The sequence below is a fragment of the Watersipora subatra genome, chromosome 8 (assembly GCF_963576615.1).
Source record: "Watersipora subatra chromosome 8, tzWatSuba1.1, whole genome shotgun sequence".
NCBI lineage: Eukaryota > Metazoa > Bryozoa > Gymnolaemata > Cheilostomatida > Watersiporidae > Watersipora > Watersipora subatra.
Window position 1 is genome coordinate 42,648,056 of NC_088715.1, and position 26,661 is coordinate 42,674,716.

Sequence of the window (26,661 nt, forward strand, 5' to 3'; positions counted from 1 at the left end):
GAAGTAGTATGTTTTATACTAGGCCTGCAAGACAAACGGCCCGCGAGAATATCGTATTTTTCAAATCCTTCCACGTGGCCCGCAACAGGATTTGTAAAATGCGATATTCTCATTGGAATTCTTTTTAATCATGGCAGAATGTTTCTAATTGGTAAGGAAAAGTTGACAGTAAAAATCAGCTGTTGTACCCCGTCAGGCAACTTTTCGTTCAGGTAGTGACAGTAACTGGGTGCACTGTGCTTCTACTCTTCTATAAGTTTTTATTTAATTTCACGTGAGTGCTCTACTATGAATGAGAAGAAAAAAAACTAGAAACTGAAAATCGAGTGTTTAATCCGGAGTGGGCGAATGAGTACTTCTTTGTTGTTTACAGAAATAAAATAGTGTCTTGTGTGTTGTGAAACAATAGGTATCTGTTTCAAAAAAATATACTCAAAAAATATATATAGACGGCACTTTGAAAGTAAGCATCCGGTTCTTGCTAAGTTATATATATATCCAAAGGAAAAGAAAATTAAAGCAAGCAGTTTAGTGAACAATTTGAACAAACAGCCAGTTTTCAAAATTACAAGCAAAGAATGTGAGACAACTACTAAGATAAGCTTTCAAATTTCAAGGAAAATAGCTGCTGCTGGCAAATGCTTTACAGATAGAGAACTTAGAAAGAAGCGTCTTTCGCTTGCTGTCTTGGGTTTATGAAAAACTACTTTAGGGATTTAGAAAACGTGGAATGCCGTGCAACGCCTATTTCCGCTAGTTTTCTATAAATCTCAATAAACGGCGTCTGTCATATTTATAAATATACCTCTGTTCCAAACGTCTTTACTCGTACAAGGGAAATTAATGCTCATGGTGGTGCTCTCCAACGGCTCTTTGCAGGACCATCTCTCTTTATATAGTTAGCTCGCTAGAAAAGCATTTGCAATTTCTTTCAGGTTTATTGCAATCATTACACAATGCTTCTAGTGTGCCGGTCTACCCAAAAAGGCGTTGGAGTAGCCAAAGCACAAATTGTAATTGTCCTCGGGATCTTGTACAGTCAAGCTTCATGATTTTAAGTACTATCGAAACACATTAAAACATCCACGTTATGAGACAAAATATGAAAGTTGTAGTCGGTCAAGTACGTTTTCTATTAACTCAAAAAGCGCTAGTTCGAACTAGAATGTCATAACGTGAGACAAGGTAATTACGAAGTAGTCGAACAAGGATTAGAACATTAATTTGTAGTAATCGTGTTCGGAAAATTACCGTAGGCTCTTAAATAACTTGCTATTGGAGCCCTCGACTCGTGAACACATAAACCGCAGAAATAATGTAGTTTGATCGATTTTTGAAACTAAATATAACTGCGGTACTTACTATTTGTGAAGTACATTGGTTAATTGGATTCTATATGTACAATAGATGTTGTCTTACCAATGCAATGAGCTGTTTGGCTTGAGCTTCATGGTATGTCATTTGATTCAGTAGTGTCGGGCGATGTTTGTCTACCCATAGTTTGTTAGACATAATTATTTTTTGATCAGTGTTGGACAGTCTTGATCTACCGCTGAGCAGATATAACGAGACCTGTGCGGCGCGCAATTCGCGCCACGAATGCTTCGAGAATATTGCATCAATCTCGGTCACGATTGGTTCTACGATCACTAAGGCGGTATACTTGGCAGTGATGAGAAAACTCCTGGAAGAAGACGACTCCTATTAGTAATCCCCCCGAGATAGACTTCTCTAGCGCACACACAAACTAATCCGGAAAGCTTTACAACATTTAGGGCTAATACGATTATTTTGTTAGCACAACATTGACATATAATTGGGCTTATTCTTGTAGTGTTTAGAAAAATATTCTGTAATATAGAGCGTGCTTTCCGATGACATTAAATAAAGAAGAGAACATTTATTGTTGAACCATTTAGCTGTATCATATATCCTCTATGTCCTACTGAAACACGAAATGGAAATAGGACATAAAATGCTTGCACATTTACAACCAAATAAGACTCTTAAAGCGTACATTGTCTTGTTTTATTTTTGCATCTACCTCATTTACTCATAGCAAGGAATATATACTAGTAATAGTAGCTACTGAGAACAAGCGATTGTTTGAGAATGCATATCCGAGCTCTAAATATAAATTCAAGATAGTAGGCGCATACATATGTACACGGACATCCACTCGTATGTGTACATATACATAAATGTTAAATTAGTCTGTTTACGAACAAGCCTACTTTGGCATAGATATTTATTTTACAATATTATACAACTTCAAATATCAAGCATAAACCAACATATAACATTAGACTCAGGAAAATATAGAACAAGTGTTATTAATGAGGTTTTTATGGAAACGAATACTTGATAAGATACAAATATAGACTTATTATCACCAAAGTGAGTGAATGTTTGATTCTGACTATTCCAATGAAAGCTGAGGCTATGCATAAGGGACCGGATTAAAAGGTCACACATGCGACACTGGCTCTGAGGTTACGTCTGTGCAGCTTGAGATAGCAACTGTCGTTTATTGTCTGATCTTGACTTGACCGAGTTGTCATAAGAACTGGTAGCCGATCCCTACAATACAAAAGTGATGCCATTACTACCTGTAGCATGAGTTGATAGCCTTCATATATTACAGTGTCCCCTCAATGCTTTCGCAGCTGCATTACATAGCGACGTAAAAAATGTTTATTAAAAACTAAATAAATAGAAAGAAAAAAATACAAACTATATAAAATACAAACTATATAAAATACAAACTATAGAAAATACAAACTATATAAAATACAAAAGATATATAAAATACATAAATCTCTCTCATGATTTGAACCAGCGAGATCCCTCCATGAGCACCATTGCAATAGCAGTCGTTGCGTCTCGCAGTTCGCTGGTTTCCTGTTACTTTTGGTAAAAGGTAAAAGTGCTAAGCGCTTGGAACACAGTTCATCACATTTCCTAGTAGCCTACATGTAAATTATCTAGAACATGAGTGTACCTACTTTGAACTGGTGAAGTAAAAGGTCTTACTTACCTTACATGAAATACAATCTATACATTTACCTTTGCTTTGAAATGAGATGAGTGCAGTCACCTTACATGAAATATAATCTATACATTTACCTTTGCTTTGAAATGAGATGAGTGCAGTCACCTTACATGAAATATAATCTATACATTTACCTTTGCTTTGAAATGAGATGAGTGCAGTTACCTTACATGAAATATAATCTATACATTTACCTTTGCTTTGAAATGAGATGAGTGCAGTTACCTTACATGAAATATAATCTATACATTTACCTTTGCTTTGAAATGAGATGAGTGCAGTTACCTTACATGAAATATAATCTATACATTTACCTTTGCTTTGAAATGAGATGAGTGCAGTTACCTTACATGAAATATAATCTATACATTTACCTTTGCTTTGAAATGAGATGAGTGCAGTCACCTTACATGAAATATAATCTATACATTTACCTTTGCTTTGAAATGAGATGAGTGCAGTTACCTTACGTAAAATGAGATCATTATGGAGAAAAAATTACAATGGGAAAAAATTAAAAAGGGATCTTTGTCCTTTCACCTTTATTGGGAATACTACTGATCTAGTTTTACCTTATATGGAATAAATGCATAAATTTGATCTTAAATGGAAAAATGCAGCAGCTACCTTTTATGGAATACATGCAGGCTTTACCTTATATGGAATAAATGCATAGATCTTACCTTATATGGAATAAATGCAAATATCTTACCTTATATGGAATAAATGCACAAATCTTACCGTATATAGAATAAATGCACAGATCTTACCTTATATGGAATAAAAGAATAGATCATATACCTTATGCAAAGCAGGATTAGGCGACTTATGTAATGATGTCTTCAGCAGGTGGTTAGTTTTAGAAGGATTGCAACCGAGCATCGTTCTGTATGTGGCCTGGTATCGAACAACCATGTCTCCCATCGCTGAAATCAGTCATTATCTTTTTAGTTTTTCAGTGTCTACGAAATCCTGACATAAACACTGACGCAACTCTTCAATGTGTCTTCACCTCATGTTACAGTTTTAATGGTAGCAATCAGAATCTCCGAAGACTTCATAAAAATATCTTACAAACTACCGCTAATAACGCATAGTTGCCACATCTGATATATAAATGGATAAAACTATGTTAGTCTTTGAATATGTTGATCGAATGCACACCTTTGTGTCTGTCTGAGAGTTTCTGTAAATTATTGAGATCATTTTTAAAGCCCGTCGCAGCATCTTTAGCATTTACACTGCCAGGAGCCGAGTCTGTATCCTGTTCCCAGAGTTCTGTGCGTGTTGTCAACAACCAATCACAGGTGAGTAGTAAGAAACCCTATAGGAATAAAAATGCTAATGAATTATCATAATACACTAGCTACCTATATAGGTGTACATAATGTGTACCTATATAGGTGTACATAATGTGTACATATATAGGTGTACATAATGTGCAGCTTGAAGAATAAAATACACATAATATGAAAGTACAGAAAATAGGTTCCGGTGTCATCCCACGGGTGCATGCTAATATATAGATAGATTCAACTTTTGGGCAAAGCTAGTTGACATGGTGTGTTATAAATTCAGCCTTCAGATTATATGCTATGCAGACCAAAAACCTTTCCAAAAGATATTCCTGAAGTCACTAAAATATGCTTCTTAGTTGTCCATTTATGTTGCAATTCCAGAAACCGCTCTACAAGCTAACAACAAAGCTCAGACAGATAAGTTAACAGCTATATTAACAGCAAGATCAGTTGTCCAATCATTCAATAGCTAATAAAACATTCGATACCAGGCATCACAAACATACTTTCAAACATGTCAAGTCACGCAGCTAGTATGATCAGATGTCTAAACACAGAGCATCTCACCCTAATTGTGACTAGTTGGTATATAAATTGCACATCCGACGAACAGCCTCAATATCCATTAGATATTGAGGCTGATGAACATTCATGAACATTCATGATCATGAACATTCACATTGAACCATAAACATTCGAATGTGAATGTTCATGATTTTTAATAAAAAGTAAGCTGTACTATCGACCATATCTTGTTGCACATCATGTGTTGTTAGAGTAGGTAAACTTCACAACATGTGATAAAATCTCGAATTAATCCTCTTTTTAAAAATTCATATCACTACTTATACTACTACCCTACAGGATGAAAATATTCATTGGTTATAAAAATTCGCGATTTCGCGAACAGTCAATCCCGCGAATTATTAAATTCCGTGAATAATTAGTTCTATTTTTAATTACAAGGGAGAATAACTACTGCATCAAATTAAAAACTAGCTGTTAGGCATAAATACTAAACGTAATTGAGTTTTAAAAATTTTTTAAAATCATTGCCTGGGCTTTGAGCTAACACCATTGCCAATGCATCACATTTCTTTACAAAATTATTCAAGGTTGTCACAAGATATGCAGAATGGCGTCATCGCAAAAATAGCCGCTAGGCAGAAGTACTAAACGTAGCCGAGTTCCAAAACTTCTTTAAAATCATCGCCGGTGCTTCGAGATTTATTGCCATTGCAACAAACTTTACAAAATTATTCAAGGTTTTCACAAGTTATTCGGCATGGCTTCGTCATCGCAAAAAAATCTCTCCTAGTCTTTTTACATTGAAATCAACTCCATCAATCTCTAATACCGAAGTTGAGGACGATCATGATTCTGATCTGGACATTATAGTATGTATTTGATTTGCAGTGCAGATACGTTTTTCCATAATTAACTGCATTAGTTAATTCTTTTGTTTAAAAACTGATCGCTTTCATTAAATACTTCAGCTATTGTTTTTGCACTTATGTACCACAGCACGTTTTTGCACTTATTAATGTTTTCTTTTTTGTGTTTACTGCAGATTGAGAATGAAACAACCTACTCCGATTACGAAAACTAGAGACAAGTAGTAATATTCATCAAGGCAGGAATATTGGCAGAGAAGCAACCAGTCAACCTAGACCCCTTCATCGACAACAACTCCTTGATATCGCTGCAACAAACACGCTTATATTATATATTTTATTTCGTGTCTAGATATATTATAATTTATTACAAACTTGAGTGTACAAATAAAATATTTCAAGTACAAATAAAATTTTACAAACGATGAATGGAGTAAATATAAACAGTTTAGTCCATATGGCGGTTGTCTAACAATAAAATTAAACTGGTTTTCTTGATAAGTGAATACTAGCGTGTAATGGTGCTCTCTGACTAGTTATTTTGGTAATATCAGCTCTATATCGCTGTCACTGTCTTGGGTAGATGTTAAAGGCGATTCTATTGCTACTGCATGACTGGTAAGGAAGTTATCATCAGAACTCTCCTCGTGGCTTACTATTGCAAAGTTCTGCCGGTTGGCCAAAAATTTGTGCTCGTAGAGGCGTTTTTGTTCCTTTTTTAAAACAGATATATTCTTCTCGTTAGCAGCTGCAGTCACTTCTACCTGATTTCAAGACCTCCCTGAATGATTGGTGATCTTCTAAGAATGACATCTACCACCCTTGTAGTCATGGTGCCTCCGTGTATGATAAAAAATCTCTCTCACACTAAAACAAATAACGAAGCGGTAGGGATGGAAAAAATAAATATTGCGTTTTACCGAAGAACCAAAGTAAAATTCAACTAATTCAGTAAATGGTTTTGAAAAAACTCATTACTTACCACAAATTGTTGGTTCATCAAAGGCCTCCAAATCGATGAATATTCGTGAAAACCTCTGAGTGCGGCAAAAAATTTATAGCTTAGCATGATCGACTCGTAGTTGCAAGCTGTGGTGTATACCGCGTTTCGGTGTACGCGCACACGGAAACACGCAATGTGCGCATGTGTATGATTAACTCTATTGTAAGACGCAATAGAGTTAACTCTTCATAGAGAGTGACAGTTTTCAGCCGCGAATAAATTAATCCGCGAATATGCATGAAATGGCAATTTTCGTGAAATATAACTCCGCGAATAAATTCATCCTGTAGGGTATAATGAATCGGTATGAAAAATGCATTTTCTATAAAATTGCCATGAACACACTTCCTTAGATTGCCATGAACACACTCCCTTAGATTGCCATGAACACACTCCCTTAGATTGCCATGAACACACTCCCTTAGATTGCAAATAAATGAAGTGTTTACGGAGCATTGCAGCTAGTGAGGATTGCAATTACAACCATATGACACGCTCCACTTCTTTGGCAAAGAGGGGCAACTACTAATGACTTTCACTAACCTCCTTCATGCGCTGCTGCGAGTGAGAGGAACAGAGAACGTTTTCTGTCAGCGTATGACTGGCCTTGTTACATAGTTTAGCAGCAGCATACGGACACACAGTACGTGTGATGAGACCGCTTCTTGCCTACAATATGGCCATAACTACAGTGAACCTCCTACAATATGGCCATAACTACAGTGAACCTCCTGCAATATGGCCGTAATTACAGTGAACCTCCTACAATATGGCCGTAATTACAGTGAACCTCCTGCAACATGGCCGTAATTACAGTGAACCTCCTACAATATGGCCATTATTACAGTGAACCTCCTACAATATGGCCATAACTAGAGTGAACCTCCTACAATATGGTCATAATTACAGTGAACCTCCTACAATATGGCCATAATTACAGTGAACCTCCTACAATATGGCCGTAATTACAGTGAACCTCCTAAAATATGGTCATAATTACAGTGAACCTACAATATGGCCGTAATTACAGCGAATCTCCTACAATATGGCCATAATTACAGTGAACCTCCTACAATATGGCCATAATTACAGTGAACCTCTCAAAATTCCCTAAATCCATAGAGCTCTCAACTGAACGCATGCAGCTGGCAATGAAGCACATAAACATAGGAATTGGGAAAAATAAGCCAACTCTATAAACACAGGCTGTTTTCTGCAAAGTTTAATCGGGTAGACATTTTCTCTGATAAGTAGCGGTACTCAGATGATCACAGATCACGGGTAATCATTATAGATGATCACAGAACACCATCAACAAAGATCACAATCATGCAAGTCTAATTTTTATCTTAAGGTTAATCATTCGATGACTTTCCATAGCAATTATTATCATGAGAACAAGTTGAATAGTAATTAAGTGGAACTGTTGAAGCAGCTACTGGTCAGCCCGCAAGACACCTCAGGTTATTGTGGTGATGCAGCCGAGAGCCGGAGAAAGGCTCTACTTATGGAAACTGCGCATGATGAACGAGGAATTCCCTTTTTGGGATAACAAACCCTCGTGCTGCATTCCTAACTAATTAAGAAGATGGATGCAGGACTTGTCATTTCTTATTGGGGTACAAAGCCATCAAGTCAGAAAGGACCTACCCTGAACACATCGTGCATGGCCCTTGGTAGCATGCTAGTTTCATCTTCCTTATGCAGGTAAACTGCAGGTAGTGCTGATAGAGTGTGGTAATATCTCTCCGCCCGTGTATAGTCATTTTTAGCCCAGTGCACAGCAACAGCAATCTATTACGAGGTCAGACAACATGAGAGAGTAGCAATAGAAGCTGTAGACAAATCATGACTTACATCGAGTGCTTTAGAATGGCACGAGTTGCCTAGAGACCAACACAACTGCGTTACATCAACAGGTCTGACCTCAGGTCTGTAAGAATTGCACAACTGTATACTTTGGCTAGCGTTAAAATTATGATAGCATAAAGCATGTGGCTTGCTAATAGCCTTGTGGTATCAAGACTGGAGCGGGCTGCTACACAATATTATTGTAATTTACTGTCAAGCAACTCCCGCAGGCTAGATATCCATAGCTAGCACTGCAGTTAAAAAACAGAAAAATTGCATATCCGTGTACAATGAAGAACAGAAAGCTAAAAACAATATAAGACAAGTACAGGTAATAGCAAACCAGCTTAGGCCCCAGCTAAAAGGCGACCTTCATAACATACAGCCATGAATAATGTTATACTAGCTAGCTAACCAAAAGACACATACCATAGCAGACCACCAATGAGCTAGCTCATCCACCCGCTGAACCATGTCATACGGAGTGTCACTAGTCTTTTCCTGAGGATTAGTGCTCTCAATGGCTTCCAGGTGGTTCAGCGCTGCCTCACTATAAGAGCATACACAGACTTAGGATAAGAACAACCATCATATATAGCCCGCCAATCGTAACATTCATCAGATATTTACATAGATAGACAGAGACCATAGACTAATAGTATAGTACTAGATAAAAAATGACTGCGATTTAAAGGTTTAGGTCCCACCTCTGATCTTAAAATGAAAATCAGCTTTAGATCAACCCCGTTGCTTGACTGGAATGTAGAGTAGATGGTATTTTGTTATCATAGAACTATTGGCGCAATCACCTATGTCTGCTGGTAACCACTTGTTCAAGCCTGTCAACCTTGGTTGTTTAGTGCCTTCAAGACAATAACGGACTGATGACTTACATGTTGGTGTCAGGCAGTGGGGTGACAACTTCGTAGAGAGCTACCTCGAGTAGATGCTGGCGATAACACTGCATCAAAGTTGACAGCGGGTCGTAAGGGTGCTTGTTGGAGGTAAAACCCTGCTCTAGGGACCTGAGGTCATTATACCATGTTAAGTCGACCAGGTATCTGTAGATGAGATCAGAGCGATCAATGAACAATGAATATGTTCAGAAATAAAGATGTCAATATTAAAAAGCATATCAAATGAAGGAAACTGCTTTAGAAAGGTAGATAAAGTTGTTGTTCTTCACACGAGTCTATGAAGTACCCAAGAGTATGAAGAGTTCAAAAAGTTTCGTTTGGATAATTTAGTTTCCTAAACATGAAAGTGATTAATAAGACATCAAGCTAATGACAAACTTCTTAAGATAGAGATGGGTGAAAACACCATGTAACACTTCCCTTCCAATTTCTTTAATTGTAGTAGAAAATAACTTGATACAGTGTAGCCTACCAATCTCCAGCACTACAACCACAAATTCCCTTCAATTTCTAATTATTTATAGAATTCCCAGTCATAAAAAACTTAATAAACTGACTTTAAATTATCCTTGTTGCCAGTTGTAGTATTTCAGTTCAAGGTTTAATATTTTTGAGATAATGTTACTAGTTACTACAGTACTTTTCGGACTATAAACCGCACCCCTTTATAAACCGCATCTGCTTTGTTTTCCCAAAAAAATGATAATAAAACAATACATAGGCCGCACCTTTGTATAGGCCGCAGAACTCAGGGTGGTGCTTTTTAACGCGGCAGCAACTTTGCTGTTTAAGACGGAATAGTGCCTAACGACACTGCTTCGTATTAACCGACGCTTTTTAACCTATTGCCTAATGGAACAGTACCGTTAGGCATTGTTTCGTATTTTCTTTCACGGCTAGAGGCGCACTAACCGGAGATTCTGGTTAATGCGCCCTAGCGGTTAAAGAAAAAGCCACAGATTAGCAGCACCCTTATATAAGCCGCATGGCTCAAACCATCAGAAAAAAGTAGCGGCTAATAGTCCAAAAAGTACGGCATTTATTATTCTCCTATACAAAGAACTGGGAGGAAAAAATTGAATAGTAAAATCCTTGACCGAAAGATTGCTGAACTTCTTTACTTACGCTCCAGCTAATCACCCTTCCAATGACAAAAACAGCACAAAGTATCAAGTGATCGAATTGTCAAAAGTTAAGGTAACATAACTCCAAAGCATTGCATACTGATTTACAAAACTGCCACGTTCCAAAAAAACTTTCAAATACAAATGCTTCCAACCACCTTCTGTATCCTAATAGCGGTAGATCACTAGACTTACCTGTGGCCAGCTGGTTCACACAGCCACCTTAAGTGCTCTGGAATCTCATCTCTATCATGTCTAAGGCATTGCTTCCTGCAGCGGCTCAAAAGAAACCTCTGCAATCATAGAGCTTACCGTATAAAAGCGTAAAACTGTGCAATCACAGAGCATACTGCACTAGAGAAATTCACACAATCACAGAGCATACTGCACTAAAGAAATTCACACAATCACAGAGCATACTGCACTAGAGAAATTCACACAATCACAGAGCATACTGCACTAGAGAAATTCACACAATCACAGAGCATACTGCACTAGAGAAATTCATAGCTTAGAAAATCAATGATTTGGTGACAATCTCAAGGAGCAGATCAAACCCGTGAGCCACACACATGCTGTGACTGGCTGTACAGTACAAAAGTAGGATTGAGGTTTCTTTTTATTTACAAACCATTAAAAATCAGACAACCCTAGATATCGCTGAGTTGTTGTTTAACAAAGTTATGTAACCATTTGGTCACACAATCTATAAACCATTGGGTTGAAATGTTGGGTGAAGAGGTTCCCGGTATATTCGGCAGTTATGATGCGTAGGAAACAACAGTTTACAGTCTTTACAACCACCAAAGATATTTATGTTATAGCCTAAAGCCAGTTAAACCTCAAAGTGTATTGAGGAATATGAAATAATAAAGCCTGTAAAACTCAAGTTTACACAACGACAGTAATAGGAGAGAACCTTGTGGCACAGGCTATGCGTAATTATAACTAAAATATCCACGCTACAGCCTAAGGATTCCTCAACATAGAGGACTTGCTCCTATGGCTATATCGCTGTACTTTAATGGGAATATTGTCCCAAATCATACTGACGTTGGTAGTCAATAGCCAGTTCCATAAGAGAAAGTAACTTAAAGGTTGACTTGCAACAAAATTCACATCACAGTTATTTGGTATCAAAAGATTCACCATGTCTTACTCTGTTGTGTTGTAAGTGCCAAATATGTGGAAATGTGATTACAAGCTCTTAAAAGCTCAAAAACGAAAAGCCGCCGTATATTGGAATCTCTTTATTTCGATGACGTAGCCACGAATGTTGGTTATCGTCTTGTCATGTGATGTTCTCACCTGAATTGAAAGGCCAATACAAAGCTCAATATAAAACTTATCGTAGTACTAGTTTATGACAAACACTTCGGGTTTTACCGAAGACCCCGTATCAAATATAGATGCTCGCTACTTTACAGTTTTGTTTCGGCTTGGTCTAATCGGCAAGTCGTAATCTGATCATGTGACCCAATACTTCGCAAATAATTTCTGCAGCACTTTTCGATTATCACAAGTGACCAACAGGCTCATCCTGATTATCAGACAATGATATGTACTCCTTCAAGCTAAGGCTAAAAAATTAAACGAATTTTTACGGTAAGTTATAAGATATCACTGCTAAAAGTGACAGCATTACGATGACGATAAAACAGACACGTAAGAACAATAGACATAGTTTTGTTGAATGCGTGAAGTATATTTGTGAAAATATTTCGACGAATAAGGTTGCAAGAATGTGTAAACAGAAACCATCTCTCACAACTACATCACATTTGAGCCGTTTTGGAAAGGGAATTCAAACTACAGCGGTCTCAAGTGGCTGCGATTTTCTGTTCATTTTTGAGCTTTTAAGAGCTTGTAATCACCTTTCCACATACTTTGCACCTACAACACAACAGAGTAAGACATGGTGAATCTTTTCATAGCAAATAACTGTAATGTGAATTTTGTTGCAAGTCAACCTTTAATAACTCCATCTCTATGGTTAATATGGACAACTCTAATATGGCTCTTTCGTAGCCATATTAGAATTATCTGCACCCGGTATCGTTTAGAGAGTCAAATAAACTGAACAGTCACCCTACAATAGTACTACATGCCACACACACACATGTAGCAGGTACATACAGCGATGAAGAGCAGGTGATCCGTGAGTGTATGGAGCACTGTCACAGCTGATGTTGCATACATCTCAGCGAGCATGCCATGATCCATTTCGTCAGATGCTGACTCGGCTAAATTGAGCGAACAAACAGCGAGATTCAGCTGCTGCCACCCATTGCTTTCCACCTGTCAAAAGAGTTCATCAAACGAGTACAGCAACACTATTGCACCAACTCAAGACGAAACTAACAGTGTAATTGAATTTTTTAACAAATATGTCAGTTTGAAGCTCAGCAGTTATCTCCACACATCTTTACAGTAAATCATACTTTGCCGGTTAGACTGAGCTGAAGGAGGCGGTAGTACGCAACTGATGCATCATGGGAAGACTTGCCTACATCCTTATTCCTCCAGGAGCCTACTTTCTCGATCAGCCTGCCAATATAGATTCGGTGTAGGACCTGTGGAATAGAGATGTCATACTCCATAGAGAGAGAAAGGCTAGTCAAGAGAATAATGATGTTGAATAAGGGACAGATTCTACATCAGAGAACCATCAAGTTAGTGACAGAGTCAGACACACCCGCTATATAACTAGGCAGCTGATCTGATAAATAGGCTAATACACTCATGGGCAGCTAGCTCAAAGATTTGGCTGCAGATACATAGTCTCACAATCTCGTACCTACTAGACAAAAGACCTAGAGGTGCACAATCTGAGGATGAGGGAACCTGTTCATATACAGACGGTTCCCTCCTTACGAACATTCGAGTTACGAACAACGGTACATACGAACGTATGTACCGTTGTTCGTAACTCAAATAACTTTCGAATTATTTGTTGGAACTTTGTTTGAACTTTACATACGTATTGTAAGGGGATTTGCCGGCCTTTGCTTGGCACGATCTTTACTAATAAATAAAGAGAAGAGAGTGCATGTAGTTTCATTCAGCTTTTAATTGGCGAAGGAAATTTCACTAGCCGAGCGTACGGCTATCTGCTCTGCTCAACTAAATGAGCGCACTCATTTATATACAATAATATCAACCATTCCGGCTAACGGCAAGAACACTGGCTAAAAAGGTGAATAAATAGGACCGCTAGCGCGTTGGTATGACAACAATATAAGTGACGATAAGTGATAGTGTTATGACGGTATATCAGATATAACAATAGCATAACGAGTGAAACAACGATATAATAAACGGACAACACATACAAAGAATAAGACAACAACGATAAGTGATAGCATAACGATTAAAACAACAATATAATAAAAAGGAAAAGACATACAATAAATAAGAAATGCAGTGTCATGGCCCGGCGTCCACCACAGTATTCTCTCAATTTTACTAAATGTTTTTTTCAGTACAAACCAATACAGGTTACTTATACAAGCCTTAAACATACTTATATAAACCTTCAATATACTTATATAGGCCTTAAACATAAATTATAATACAAACCATAGCACTGAAGCAACTTACGAACAAATTCACCTTACGAACAATCGTTCGGAACGTAGCTCGTTCGTAGGTTGGGAACCGTATGTATACACAAGGCTTCAAGGCACTTACTAGTTGAGATGGACCAAGCATTGATGATAAACAAGGTATCGAAAAAATAATGTACCGAATGCAAAATGTACGATTCGCTGTACATCTAAGATGCATCCAACGATTCGCTGTACCTCTAAGATGCATCCAACGATTCGCTGTATCTCTAAGATCCATACAATGATTCGCTGTATCTCTAAGATCCATACAATGATTCGCTGTATCTCTAAGATCCATACAATGATTCGCTGTATCTCTAAGACCCTTACAATGATTCGCTGTATCTCTAAGACCCATACAATGATTCGCTGTATCTCTAAGACCCTTACAATGATTCGCTGTATCTCTAAGACCCTTACAATGATTCGCTGTATCTCTAAGACCCTTACAATGATTCGCTGTATCTCTAAGACCCTTACATGTTTTGGACCGATACACTTTCCATGATACAATTTCCAAAATGTACAGCAATTCGCTGTATCTCTAAGATCCATCTATGTTTTGAAGCGATACACTATCCACGATTCCATAAAATGGCTAAACTTAGTTATATCATTTTGTGTTTGTGACTAAATTTATAAATTCAGTAGGTTTGTTTACAGCACTTTTTTTTAAAACAAAACTACGCAGGACTGCTCTAGCCAAGAAAAAATACAGCAGGCACCTGGTCTTATCCTAGAACCTCACTCCTCTATCAAGGAACTCCACTATCAGGTACCAACCATTGATACCGGATACCAACTATTACTACCCACTAACAACTATCACCACTAGTCACCACACACTACGAGTACCTAACACCGACGAGTGCAGTAGAAATGCCAGAATGATGACAAACCTGTCTCAGAGTCTGCCAGGTTAAGCTGGTGAGCAGCTCAAGTCTTGTAGTAGGAAATGGTCTGCCGAGAGCATGTAATGCCTCCTTCAGCTGCACGGCAGCAGATGAATAGTAGCCTGTGACAACAGTAAGCGAGTGGCAATACTAACTGTTGTATTACACAGATGGAAAGGATGGCTTGGATTATTACGAGAGCGACATGAGATCGTTTTTCTTTAATTTGTATTCAACAAAAAACGCCTGTTAATTTTAAGATATGAATATAACGAGCCCGTAAATGCAAGAGTTGTCTACTCTTAATGAAAACATAAAAATGAGAGGATAACCCATCCTTGTACTAATATCATTACAACAATAACCTCGTAGTAATAATGAGTGATGTGACAAAAAGGTGAGAATTACATATCAACTTTGTTAACAACATCCTGAAAAACCACCTATAACACAAAATTTCATTAAACCAAAGTGATCTATCAACTGATTTCCATGATATTTTAATATTTTGAGCTCTGCTACAAATACAACAATGGGTATTTATCTTGTTGAAGCAAGATCAGAAAATACAATTGTAGCAACCGGATGCGCTGCGGATTAGCAGCCAACTGTGCTAGTTTATAAATAATGAATTCACTCAAATTTAGATGAAAAAATACAAATGATTAATCCAGCACTTTAATAACTCAGCATACCACATCTACCATACCATACCATATCTACCATATCTACCATACCATATCTACCGCATCTACCATACCATATCTACCATATCTACCATACCATATCTACCACATCTACCATACCATAGCATATCTAGCTTATCTACCATATCTACCATACCATATCTAGCACATCTACCATACCATATCTAGCACCTCCCCCAGACTACTATTCTATGTAATCATTTGAGCAGAGCTGGTGCCTTGGTAAGGCTGCCATATTGAAAGATCATCTAGTTTATTATGTATGTTAGGTGTTGCCCAAAGGTGCAGAGTAGATACAGTGAAAGACTGCGACCAATTTCTGCGTCACTAAATAGTTTGCTCACCGTTCTCCAAGTCGCAATCTGATTGATTCATGTGTCGCCAGTACCGAGTTGACTCCTTGCTGTCGGGACTTGTCACCGGCTCCCCGAACACCAATAGTTTGATCAGCACGAGTCCAAATAGCAGAAAATTTATCATCCATAGAATTGCCTAGATCAACAATGAGGTCCAGTAAATAGTTGATCAACACATGTACAGTCGAGTCAACACAGTACATTCAACTCACATCATACTATTTATTATACAATCAATGTGTATCTACTAAATATATTATTATCATCAGCGATGTATTTACACCACTGATTGCAAAAGCGATGTATTGAAATGCCAAATTATTAGATAATTGGAATTCCGGCAGCAAGTATTTTAAACAGAGCTTGGGATTTTTATAAATTATTTGTTGTTAATTTGTAATAAAGTTTCATCATTACAACAGTCGAGTGTAGGACTGTAATTCTCCCAGTTGGTACGTACATGGCTGTAGTTATCAGTAAACATGTCATGCACAGATAAATTGGTGTGGTAGACGTGAAACTCAACGGCTGATACTACGTGTATGTATCATCCATCGATTGGCTATCTAAAGTGATTTGGCCTGATTATTACATCATCAGAGGTTTTATTAGTGTTTTGTCATTTCCATTAGGTGGCCGTTGCACCATTTAGTAAGTGGTAATTTTTAGCCAAAAAATATTTGCAGTTTAAACACAGCTATATCGAATATAAAGCAATTAGCTTGCATGAATAGGTCAACTTATTACGATACATCCGGGTCAACAGGAAAGACTGATGAAGTAAAACAACTGCGGATGCTTTAGGATGCCCGGATGCATAGAGAGTACTGGATGGAAAATGCCTCACAACTTTTACCATGACTAGGGTATATGGTGAGAGTTTGAGTATGCTGCCAGTATATAAATGCAAGAGTAGCGATGCATCAAAAGAAGCCGTGGTTCAAGAGCTTGATATTTTAGTTTTTATGATAGCCTTATAATAAACAAATTCAGTTCAGTTGTTGGATTCATTTGTGGATCATAAACACGAGCTACTACCGTCTAATATCACTGAAAGCATCGCATAGATAACTTAATGCTTATGAATACGCACAGGACTAAACGAATACTCACTACAGATAATTTAAACAAATGGGTGCGTGTTAAATACGTGTACTCATCGGGAATCTACAAGCAACCCAAGTAAAGCAACTGAGGAAATGTCTTCACACAGGAATGTCAAGTCTCACCGATGGTAGAATCCAGTTCCAGATGCCGAGATTGTCACTTATGCTGTCAGTGTAATTGAGTAACATCCTGCCTGAGTGAGAAGAGACAGCATCATTACTGCGAACAGCATCGAGTGACCCTGCCAGTCCGGTGAACTTTCTATAAAAAAGCAGACTTGCATTGCAGACTTCCATAACCAGAATAACAAAAAAACAATACCAAGAAATTACATGAACATAAAGTCATGGCCGACAGGCATGTACAAAAGTACACACAAATGTACTTGACTATAGAACCATTTCACATACTGTATATACCCATATATATTCATATACCGTGTATACCCATCTGACGATTTGACATGATTGACAAGTTAAGGTACACGCAAAGACAAAATTACAACAATGAATGTCGAAAAGATATAAAAAAGCTAGGCAGAATATTGCGAGGTAAACAAAAGTTTCCCCAGCCTATAATTGAGGTTTAGTAGGACAAAACTGTTGTACTAGGGTATACTAGGGCTATACTAGGGTATAATTACTAGACTTTGGCTGAGCGATAGCGACGTGAGCTGTTCACACTAAAGCCTGGTTCCCATATACGCCGCAAAGCACCGGCGCCAGCACAGCAGGCTATTAGCGGTGAAATGGGAACCTACCCGCCGGGTACCGCTGAGGACTGCCGGCCGTTGCCGGCGGCAACCCCATAGTTTAGCGCTGTTCAAATTTTCTCAAAAGGCCGCAGGCAAAACCTTCCTGAAATGCATATTCGATTACGCGATTATGTTTAGCGATGCAGCTTTTATGTGAACAGATGCTGCCGAGCCTAGCGTTGCAAGCGTTTTGTTGCGCAAGTTACCGCTGGAGTCTCGCAATCGATATGGGAACCAGGCTTTAGATGTGAGACAAGCAGCACTTAGAAAAGGTAAGCTAGCAAGTTGACTCATGAACTTAGCAAGATGAATAGGAAGCTGAAAGCCTTCATCATACAGGAAGGGAAATATGGCAGAGAGGGCCAGCTGGATCAATAAATCAACTTTCACTGACATTTTCAATAGAATCTAAAACTCATATTACATAAAATCTACTATGATGTACTATAATATAAATAAAATAGTATACATGAATATACATAAGAAACATACATAACTATCATATAAAATATTATAACACTATACTAAATACACTATAGTAAAATAACCTAATGTATTTAGTGTATATAGCTAACATACTATCAGCTACAATGGTTTAAATAGAAAAGCATGACTTACCCAAAAGGGTTGAAGAAGAGAATTGCAAAGGTGAACATAAAAAGAACGAGTTTGCTGCCATCAACCATGCCCGTGTTCTGGTAGACAACGGAGTCAGCAGGGTAGGATGCGCTGTAGTAATGTGTTGTGTCGTCTTCCCCCGAGTCAGGCGGACTCTCCGGAAGTAGAGTCTCAGGTGAGAAAGTGGAGGCATCCGATATAGAAGAAGGGGTAAGTGGATCTCCGACATTGCTCACTATCAGCTACATGAAATCACAGGCTATGTAAAAACTCACAAAACCATGGAGCTATTACAAACTCTGCAGCTCATCATCCCCAGGACCTTCACAAACTCATTTAAAATCTTAAGATTTAACCCTAAAAATTAATAAACTACTACTTATGTGAACTACATATCCTAAAATGGCCATACAGCTGTTTAGTCATGCATGAAGTTGTCAGCTCCTTACGAAATAGAGAAGATAACTACTTACAAATTAAACTCCACTATTGGTACAATTGTTACGTTACTAGCTAAAAACAAAAACTGTTATTGTTCAAAACTTTCCAAGAAATTTTATAGAACTACAACTATGCTTAAAACATACTAGATATAAAATAGACCTTTGCAATGGACTTTGTTGAAAATTTACCTCTTTTGGGTTGATACCTCGGTTGACAAGGGCAGCATGCAGCACAGCATTTTCTTGGGCTAGCCTGTTGCGCTGTTCACGCAGGGAAGTGATAGTCTCTATAGCCTTCTTAAGGACAGCTGATTTGTTTAGCTTAGCCTCAACGCCCATCACAAGGTCCTTCAGCTCTATGATTTTGTCATTGATGCTCATGCGGTATCTATAGAAAAAACCCAGTAAGCTAGCAATGAACTTAGTAAAGACCTCAGGAATATCCGTATGCAAGCTGTCTTCAGGCAACCGTCTATCAATAAGGTTCGCGTTTCCCACTATTTTCAGTGAGATTTATAAATTTTTCACCAGCTACCAATTCTTGGCTATGAAACCATAACAAATGCCAGACAACACCTATCGTCTCCAACTGGTTCTTCTCACCCACAACATTACAATGGATGAGAATGACTGAAACACATAGTCTATGAACTCTTAAAAAACAAACTTTGATAATCATAGATTACATACTAGGAACAAGAGGTTAGAGGTGATTGAGTGAGATTTAAATTTGATTGTGACAAAAACCCAAAATTGCTATTCGTATACTTTATGTATGATTTAATCTTTGTCCAAAAAAGATTTAGCCAACAGCTTACCTCGTATTATATATAACCACAGGAACTTGCAAAAGGCTACTGCACTGGAAGGAGCAATAATGGTTTATCGTATGTCTGCAGCTATAAACTACTAACAGGTATATTTAAAGCTTTAATGAGTTTATATTATTTATATTATTATTTATATATTATTTATATATTATTTATATTATTTATATATTATTTATATATTATTTAGATTATTATTTATATATTATTTATATTATTATTTATATATTATTTATATTATTATTTATATTATTATTTATATATTATTTATATATTATTTAGATTATTATTTATATATTATTTATATTATTATTTATATATTATTTATATTATTATTTATATATAAGATTTAAAGGTTTATATTTAAAGCTGTAATGAGAGGCTTTGAAACAATGGCTAGCGTTCTCCCTATTTTCCGGCCACCTGTGAAAGCCTGTGATCTGAGTTGGTATCTCACCTCTTTTCAATGACATTGTGAGATGACCGTCGTTCCTTAGGTTTGCTCTGTCCCTTACATCGAGCAATCGGCAGCTTGCTGTCAGGAGTTGATGGGAGCGAATTGACCAATGTGGTCGGTGGGGAGGGCATTGTGGGATTCACAACTCTCACTGTAGGTAGATTTGGAGTCTTGGTTGTGTGTATGGCCTGGCGCAAAGAAAGGCTAGCAGGAGCTACAATAGATCAAAGGAGAATGCGCTGTTAACCTGCTAGTTGTTCCGAGGTTTCGCAAACAAACTCTAAAATTTTATGAAACCCGCTCTTAGTCAGTCATCAGTTAACTAACGCGTGTGAAAAAAGTTACGAAAAATAAAAAAGGCTTCTTGGAACAAATATTTTAATTATTTTCAACTAAGCCTCATTCATTGTAGTCATATTAATATTAGACTTGGTCAATGATTACCACTGAAACATTCCAAAACATTCTACCAGCAGCTCTAGTAGACTATAGTAGGCGCTATATTTAGACAGAGCCTACATAACCTACACTAAGATTGATACAAGGCGTATTTGGATCTGTAGATGAGCCGCAACTTCAATAAATTTAGTAAAATACTACAAACCAAAAATAGGAAAAATTACCAATCACTGAGTGGGTAACTTAGGAAAAATATGTAAGGCTGATTCACACTGTAGGTCACACAATATCGCTGTAGGTCACACAATATCACTGTAGGTCACACAATATCGCTGCAGGTCACACAATATCGCTGTAGGTCACACAATATCGCTGTAGGTCACACAATATCGCTGTAGGTCACACAATATCGCTGTAGGTCAGTGGTCGTTTCTGATTACATTGTTCACACTATCACGAACCCATCCAGGGTTACATCCGCGAATAATCTCATATTATAGAGGCTCATATTATACAATGCGGTCGCTGAAAGTATGAGACGCGATAGTCCTGCAGCAACTAACATGAAGAGAAATATAGATTAGCCATCCACGACAGCTAAAGTGGTGCAGAATGCAGACAGTCGTGGAATATCGGTAAAGTTTGACAGCAGCAATTATCTCCCCATATCTGTGTTGCCACAGTGATGTCATCGGTTCACGGGGCACAGAGTAGACGTATAATCACCGAAAGGACAACCCCAGTGTGAAACAGCCTTTAGCTGTGCGTAAATGTCATTTTTCTGCAATGAGAACTACAGAAAGATAAAAGCAGTCTACATGTACTTTACCTGCAGTAGTAGGTTTTATGCTACATGTACTTTACCTGTAGTAGTAGGTTTTGGGCTACATATACTTTACCTGTAGTAGTAGGTTTTGGGCTACATGTACTTTACCTGTAGTAGTAGGTTTTGGGCAGAGACTAGCGGGGATAGGAGTGGACACATTGTTAGTAGCGGTCACACTGGTGGCAGTCAATATAGATTGAGAAGAGGTTGGGTTTAGAAGCAGAGTAGTGACGGTTGGAGAGGACTGTTGCACGGGGGTAACTGGTGCTGCCGGCATCGTCTGCATCAATATCTACATGCAAGTTATAACTACAGGTATGAATAGCTGATATCAACACATCAGCAACCGTGAATATGTACGGTTGCCTAATTAGAAACTAAAAAATCCAAAAATCAACCAATCAAATATTTCCGTGTCTGGACTTCTTATATACCAGTAAAATAACTGTAACCTGTCTATGAGTAAAACCAGCCAATAGCCAACCAATAAGTGTCTGCCGCCATATAAAGCCTAAAATCAACACGTCTGATGCCATGTAAAGCCTCAGTCAATATTTAAGATATAAAAAGTCAGCCATTATCACTGTTTCCATGACACGGTTAATCTGCAAGTTTGATATCCGCAAGACTGAAACAACAGAAATGTGCAAGCCATGCGAGTTTTTCTACTCGCAAATTTTTATTGAATGTTCATGCTTGCTAAAGATGGAAACGACACTTACTAATGATGCACAAGAAAATGCCGCACAAGCTATTCCATTTTGAACATTTGTCATTCCTATTTCGCAAGTGTGTTGCTAAGCGAGACAGGAGTGCGCCGCTATGACTTCTAGCATATAATTCCTCATCTTTTTTAACAAAGCACCAGCATTAATCCACAACATGCCACCCATTAATTCATCCATCCATGGAAACATTTAGCGCACGGTAACTCGAGGTGTACACAACTGCAAACCCTCATCAGCCACATAATGAAAACAGTGATTATTAAGTCAAAGCGCACACTAATGTTAATTGGAGCGATATCATTGCACAAGTACACTAGCGAGAGCTTAAGCCCTAGGTCACAAAATAGAACATGGCTACAAAGTATCAACAGCCGCTAGAAATGGTTTATAAATAGCCTCAATATGAGCACTGTGCCAGCTCACACCTCGTTTGCTGCGCGTATAACTAGCTCATAGCCCTACTAGCTGAGATAAACAGCTCACGCACCTGCCGTAGCTGATCGACTGTCAGCTGTCCTACGTTAATGTTTCCAACATTCTCGCTAGGCTCTGATGCAGCTTGCGTAGTAGGATGGAGCATGTGCTGGCTAGGTAAAGTCTGCTGGGCAGGCTGTGCCACCGATTCCAGTTTTCCTGCAGTTAGAGTGTCCATGGGAACCTACAAATGTAAATGTAGAAGGCAGACCAGACATGACTTAATAAATTGACAGTTTATATATTCAAACCCGGCCATGATAGCCAAGGAGCTGCAACACTATTAAAGAAATTGAGTTTTGCTTACAATATGTTATTAAATATTTAAATAGCTTAATAAAGGAAAAAGGGATTGAGCCATGAAGGCATCAGAACGACTCGACTCTTTTTTGTAAATAATTTGTGCTGTCAGTAGCAATATTAATGATACAAAGTAGTTTTATTCATGCTCATAGGTACATGTGAATATTTGTTACACAGCCAACAGGTACGCTGTGAAACCTTTGCTCAACACTTCTATTTTCCGTGTTTTTAACTGAGAATCCTTTAGCTAACAGTGAGTCAAGCATCTGATGATGTAACATTATTGGTAACACAAGACAATTACTCAGCAACAGAAGAAATCTTACATCAGCGACACTAGTTATTGACCTAGCTGTATGAAATCACTATTATGTCAGCTTGCAAACCAAAATACTATCAAAATAAGTATCCTATCAAATTCTCTACTAATTTATACTGCTCCAGTCCATGTTGTGGTTTTAGTTCTACCTATTACAAATTTTTCAATATATATATATATTGAAATTTGAAATAGATCGTCCTAACAGATCTTTAAATTGTCGACAAAAAGGCGAATAGGATAGCTGCGTGATTGTTCATGAATACGAAGGCGAGTGATTGGTGCAGGGGTTACAGCCTTGTCTACTAATCTGAATGGCACGAGTTGGAGTATCGTCGAAAGTTATCTTTTATTCTAACCTTGACCCCTGGATAGTGACAGATGATGAACAGGTGGAACTGATTTTTACAGTAAATCGTGGAACGGATTAGGCAATTTACATGTACTTTACTGTTCTTATAAAGTATATTCCCTATAATGTAAATGTTCCTGGAACAGATTATTTATGTTGTAGGAGCACCTACTGCACATATATAAGTGAAGAAATATTATTAAGTAGATAAATATCTCCCATTCGGAGAGGAAATTGAAAAGTGCTGAGATGTAAGAGCAACTGTAATTCAAGTAGTCATTGGAAAATTGGATGCAACAACACCTGCACATCAAATGTGGCTTGAGCAAATACCGGCAACGGTCAACAACACAAGTGAGTTGCAGAAAAGCGCGCTATTGGGAACAACTAAGTTTTTGAAGGAAGTGCTCAAACTACCAGGTCTCTGGTAGAATACCCAAGATTAAGGAGACATTACCAACTATTTGGTCTAACTATTGTCTTTTTCCTTAATTTTATTAATGAAAAAACTAGACGTATCTATGCTATCATCGATAACTTCATGGTGTACATACGAGAATGTTTGTAAAATTTTACGAAAGTATGCAAGGCTCTGCTACCAACAACTGTCGTAACTCACAGTGCTTTCAGCTGCCGAACTCCGATTTAAATACTTGGAGAGATCCGGTTGTGTATAGGTATCTAGCTGGTCTCCAACGAACAGCTGTAACAGGGAATAAATGCATCATACTACAAAACTGGGGGGCATACAAAGAAACACAATGAACGCTACCAATTGAGAAACAGGCCAAATGTTTGCAGATGGTGACAACAGCACAGGTGAGCATTAGCATTATAAATATGACTATCAACAACACGTGACAGCTGAATCATCCTGACTACGACCGCACTAGCATAGCCGACGCCGACTAGAAATGACAATGAATGACGCAATGACATGAGCAATTGAATCAGGAGCCTTGGGTTTTCCCAAGTGATATCTCTAGAATAATCCCAGCATTTGTAGGTTATGAAGATTGCTTACTTCATCTACAATATGCTCTATACGAGCATTTGGTTCCAGTTTGATACCAGAATCTTCCGTAGCATACTGGAGAATGTTGAAATCTGAGGAACCAACGAGTGAATCATCCAGTCCAGAGGACAGAAAGTCCTCAGTAGAGTCAAAGTCTACAAAGAAAATATTCTTACTGATCAAGAATGTACATGTATTTGTCTCAGCTAACTGGATAAATTAAAGCAATGGAATTGTTTGGAATTATGGTTAAAACTCATGAATAACCATGACTTGAATATGTCATCTCTGTGACATAAACTACATAGACATCTCTGTGACATAGACTACATAGACATCTCTGTGACATAGACTACATAGACATCTCTGTGACATAGACATCTCTGTGACATAGACTACATGGACATCTCTGTGACATGGACTATGTTAAAGTTATATTACATTTACATCCAACTTATTGCTAAGGAAATAGTAATTTTCAAGATCTAAACAGGGAAAAAAGATAAATTGACAATGGAAATCTCGTACAGTTTGGAAAAAATCTGAAGAAATGAAAAATCGGTAGACACGACCGAAAAGGAAGGTGCTGAAGTTTTCAACATCTTCCTTTTTGGTCGTGTGTACCGATTTAAATTGTTTTAGATTTATTCCAAGCTCTACTAGTAAAAGATTTACGCTGCCACTCTATCTTGCAGCAAAGAATTTCAAGCCTCTTCCATACACACACCCATATTGCTGCCTTGAACATCACCTCAGGATTTACTTTATACCATAAATGATGATTTCACATGTAAGACTTCGGTTGCTTCGGCTGTAAGACACGTTTATGTGCCATTTGGCCCTAAATCTTGCCTGCAGTGTAGGCTTTATGTGCAAAGTGCTTGTTAAAAAGTTCATAATTGTAAACCATTGGCTTACTAAACAATGTGTACAGCTCGCTATAATAAAGTTATCATGTTTTAATTACTTGATATATGTAATAATTGTAGAATAACATTAATTAAATATGCTATGCAACAGTTATAACCTAAACTGTTACACACAATTCAGATACAAGTTCCTATGCAGACGCTCAACTTATGAATGAGATATATTCCAAATTTTTGACGGCTAAAAAAGTGATTTGGACGCTAATATCGACTAGATCAGCTGTGCAGAAAGAGAGTTGAGGTCAGCAGACGCTTTGGAAGGTATTGAACAGCCAGAAAATGATGAAATGATTCCATACGAAAACAACAATCAGAACGCAACCTGTCAAGCAAATATTTTTGTTTAAAAAATGTTCATTTTTGTTTTTGCATGTATTATAATTATGGTTTATGTCACTTGTTGTTGAATATATATTTGTAGCACTTGATAGATTATTATTATATAATTTATAAACTTGCAGTTTTATAGCATATTATTTAATAGAATCATTGCATTTATATAAACACAGCTTACGATAGAGCGACGCTTATTACTCCTCTTCTTGTGCACATAAAAAGCCAGTTTTGGCAGCAAACTGTAGCAAACATACCAATGAGTGCAATGAGCTTTAATACAACATTGTTAAATACAGACATAAAATAAAACTTCAGCTTGCAAATTTAGAATGAAGTCGCACTACTTTGAAAAAGGCAATAGAATATCTAACTTACGGCATCACTGAACGAACATTTTTTGACATACGCAGAACACCATTCGTATCTACCACTGTTCGTAAGTAGGGTAGCGTCTGTAGGTCACTTTCTCACGCATACATGTTGCTACCAAGGTTATTTTTGTGATAACTCAATTGTGATAAAGCGATAATTGATGAGAATTTAAGATACTAGACTAACACTACTACCAATA

At 37.6% G+C, this 26,661-nt stretch overlaps 2 protein-coding genes across 3 annotated transcripts in view; both read right to left on the reverse strand.

The window, feature by feature from the left end:
- The window catches only part of LOC137402159 (replication factor C subunit 3-like), a 51,949-nt gene extending 50,362 nt beyond the window's left edge, over positions 1-1,587 (reverse strand). For both annotated transcript variants that reach the window (XM_068088639.1, XM_068088638.1), the window contains exon 1: positions 1,420-1,587. In XM_068088639.1, coding sequence (XP_067944740.1) covers positions 1,420-1,512 — 93 coding nt within the window. In that variant the 5' untranslated portion in view covers positions 1,513-1,587. The remainder of the gene's footprint in view (positions 1-1,419) is intronic.
- A 626-nt stretch (positions 1,588-2,213) lies between these two features.
- Positions 2,214-26,661, reverse strand: part of LOC137401443 (sterol regulatory element-binding protein 1-like) — a 30,920-nt gene continuing 6,472 nt past the window's right edge. Inside the window, exons 2-21 of the mRNA XM_068087783.1 lie at positions 24,835-24,980; positions 24,430-24,513; positions 22,850-23,020; positions 21,743-21,926; positions 20,410-20,623; positions 19,315-19,513; positions 18,683-18,924; positions 17,433-17,571; positions 16,192-16,339; positions 15,147-15,262; positions 13,081-13,212; positions 12,776-12,937; positions 10,835-10,932; positions 9,492-9,659; positions 9,028-9,148; positions 8,398-8,541; positions 7,291-7,416; positions 4,217-4,376; positions 3,854-3,978; positions 2,214-2,580 (exon numbers count right to left, since the gene is read on the reverse strand). Of these exons, the coding sequence (XP_067943884.1) occupies positions 2,494-2,580; positions 3,854-3,978; positions 4,217-4,376; positions 7,291-7,416; positions 8,398-8,541; positions 9,028-9,148; positions 9,492-9,659; positions 10,835-10,932; positions 12,776-12,937; positions 13,081-13,212; positions 15,147-15,262; positions 16,192-16,339; positions 17,433-17,571; positions 18,683-18,924; positions 19,315-19,513; positions 20,410-20,623; positions 21,743-21,926; positions 22,850-23,020; positions 24,430-24,513; positions 24,835-24,980 (2,966 nt within the window). The 3' untranslated portion in view covers positions 2,214-2,493. The remainder of the gene's footprint in view (positions 2,581-3,853; positions 3,979-4,216; positions 4,377-7,290; positions 7,417-8,397; positions 8,542-9,027; positions 9,149-9,491; positions 9,660-10,834; positions 10,933-12,775; positions 12,938-13,080; positions 13,213-15,146; positions 15,263-16,191; positions 16,340-17,432; positions 17,572-18,682; positions 18,925-19,314; positions 19,514-20,409; positions 20,624-21,742; positions 21,927-22,849; positions 23,021-24,429; positions 24,514-24,834; positions 24,981-26,661) is intronic.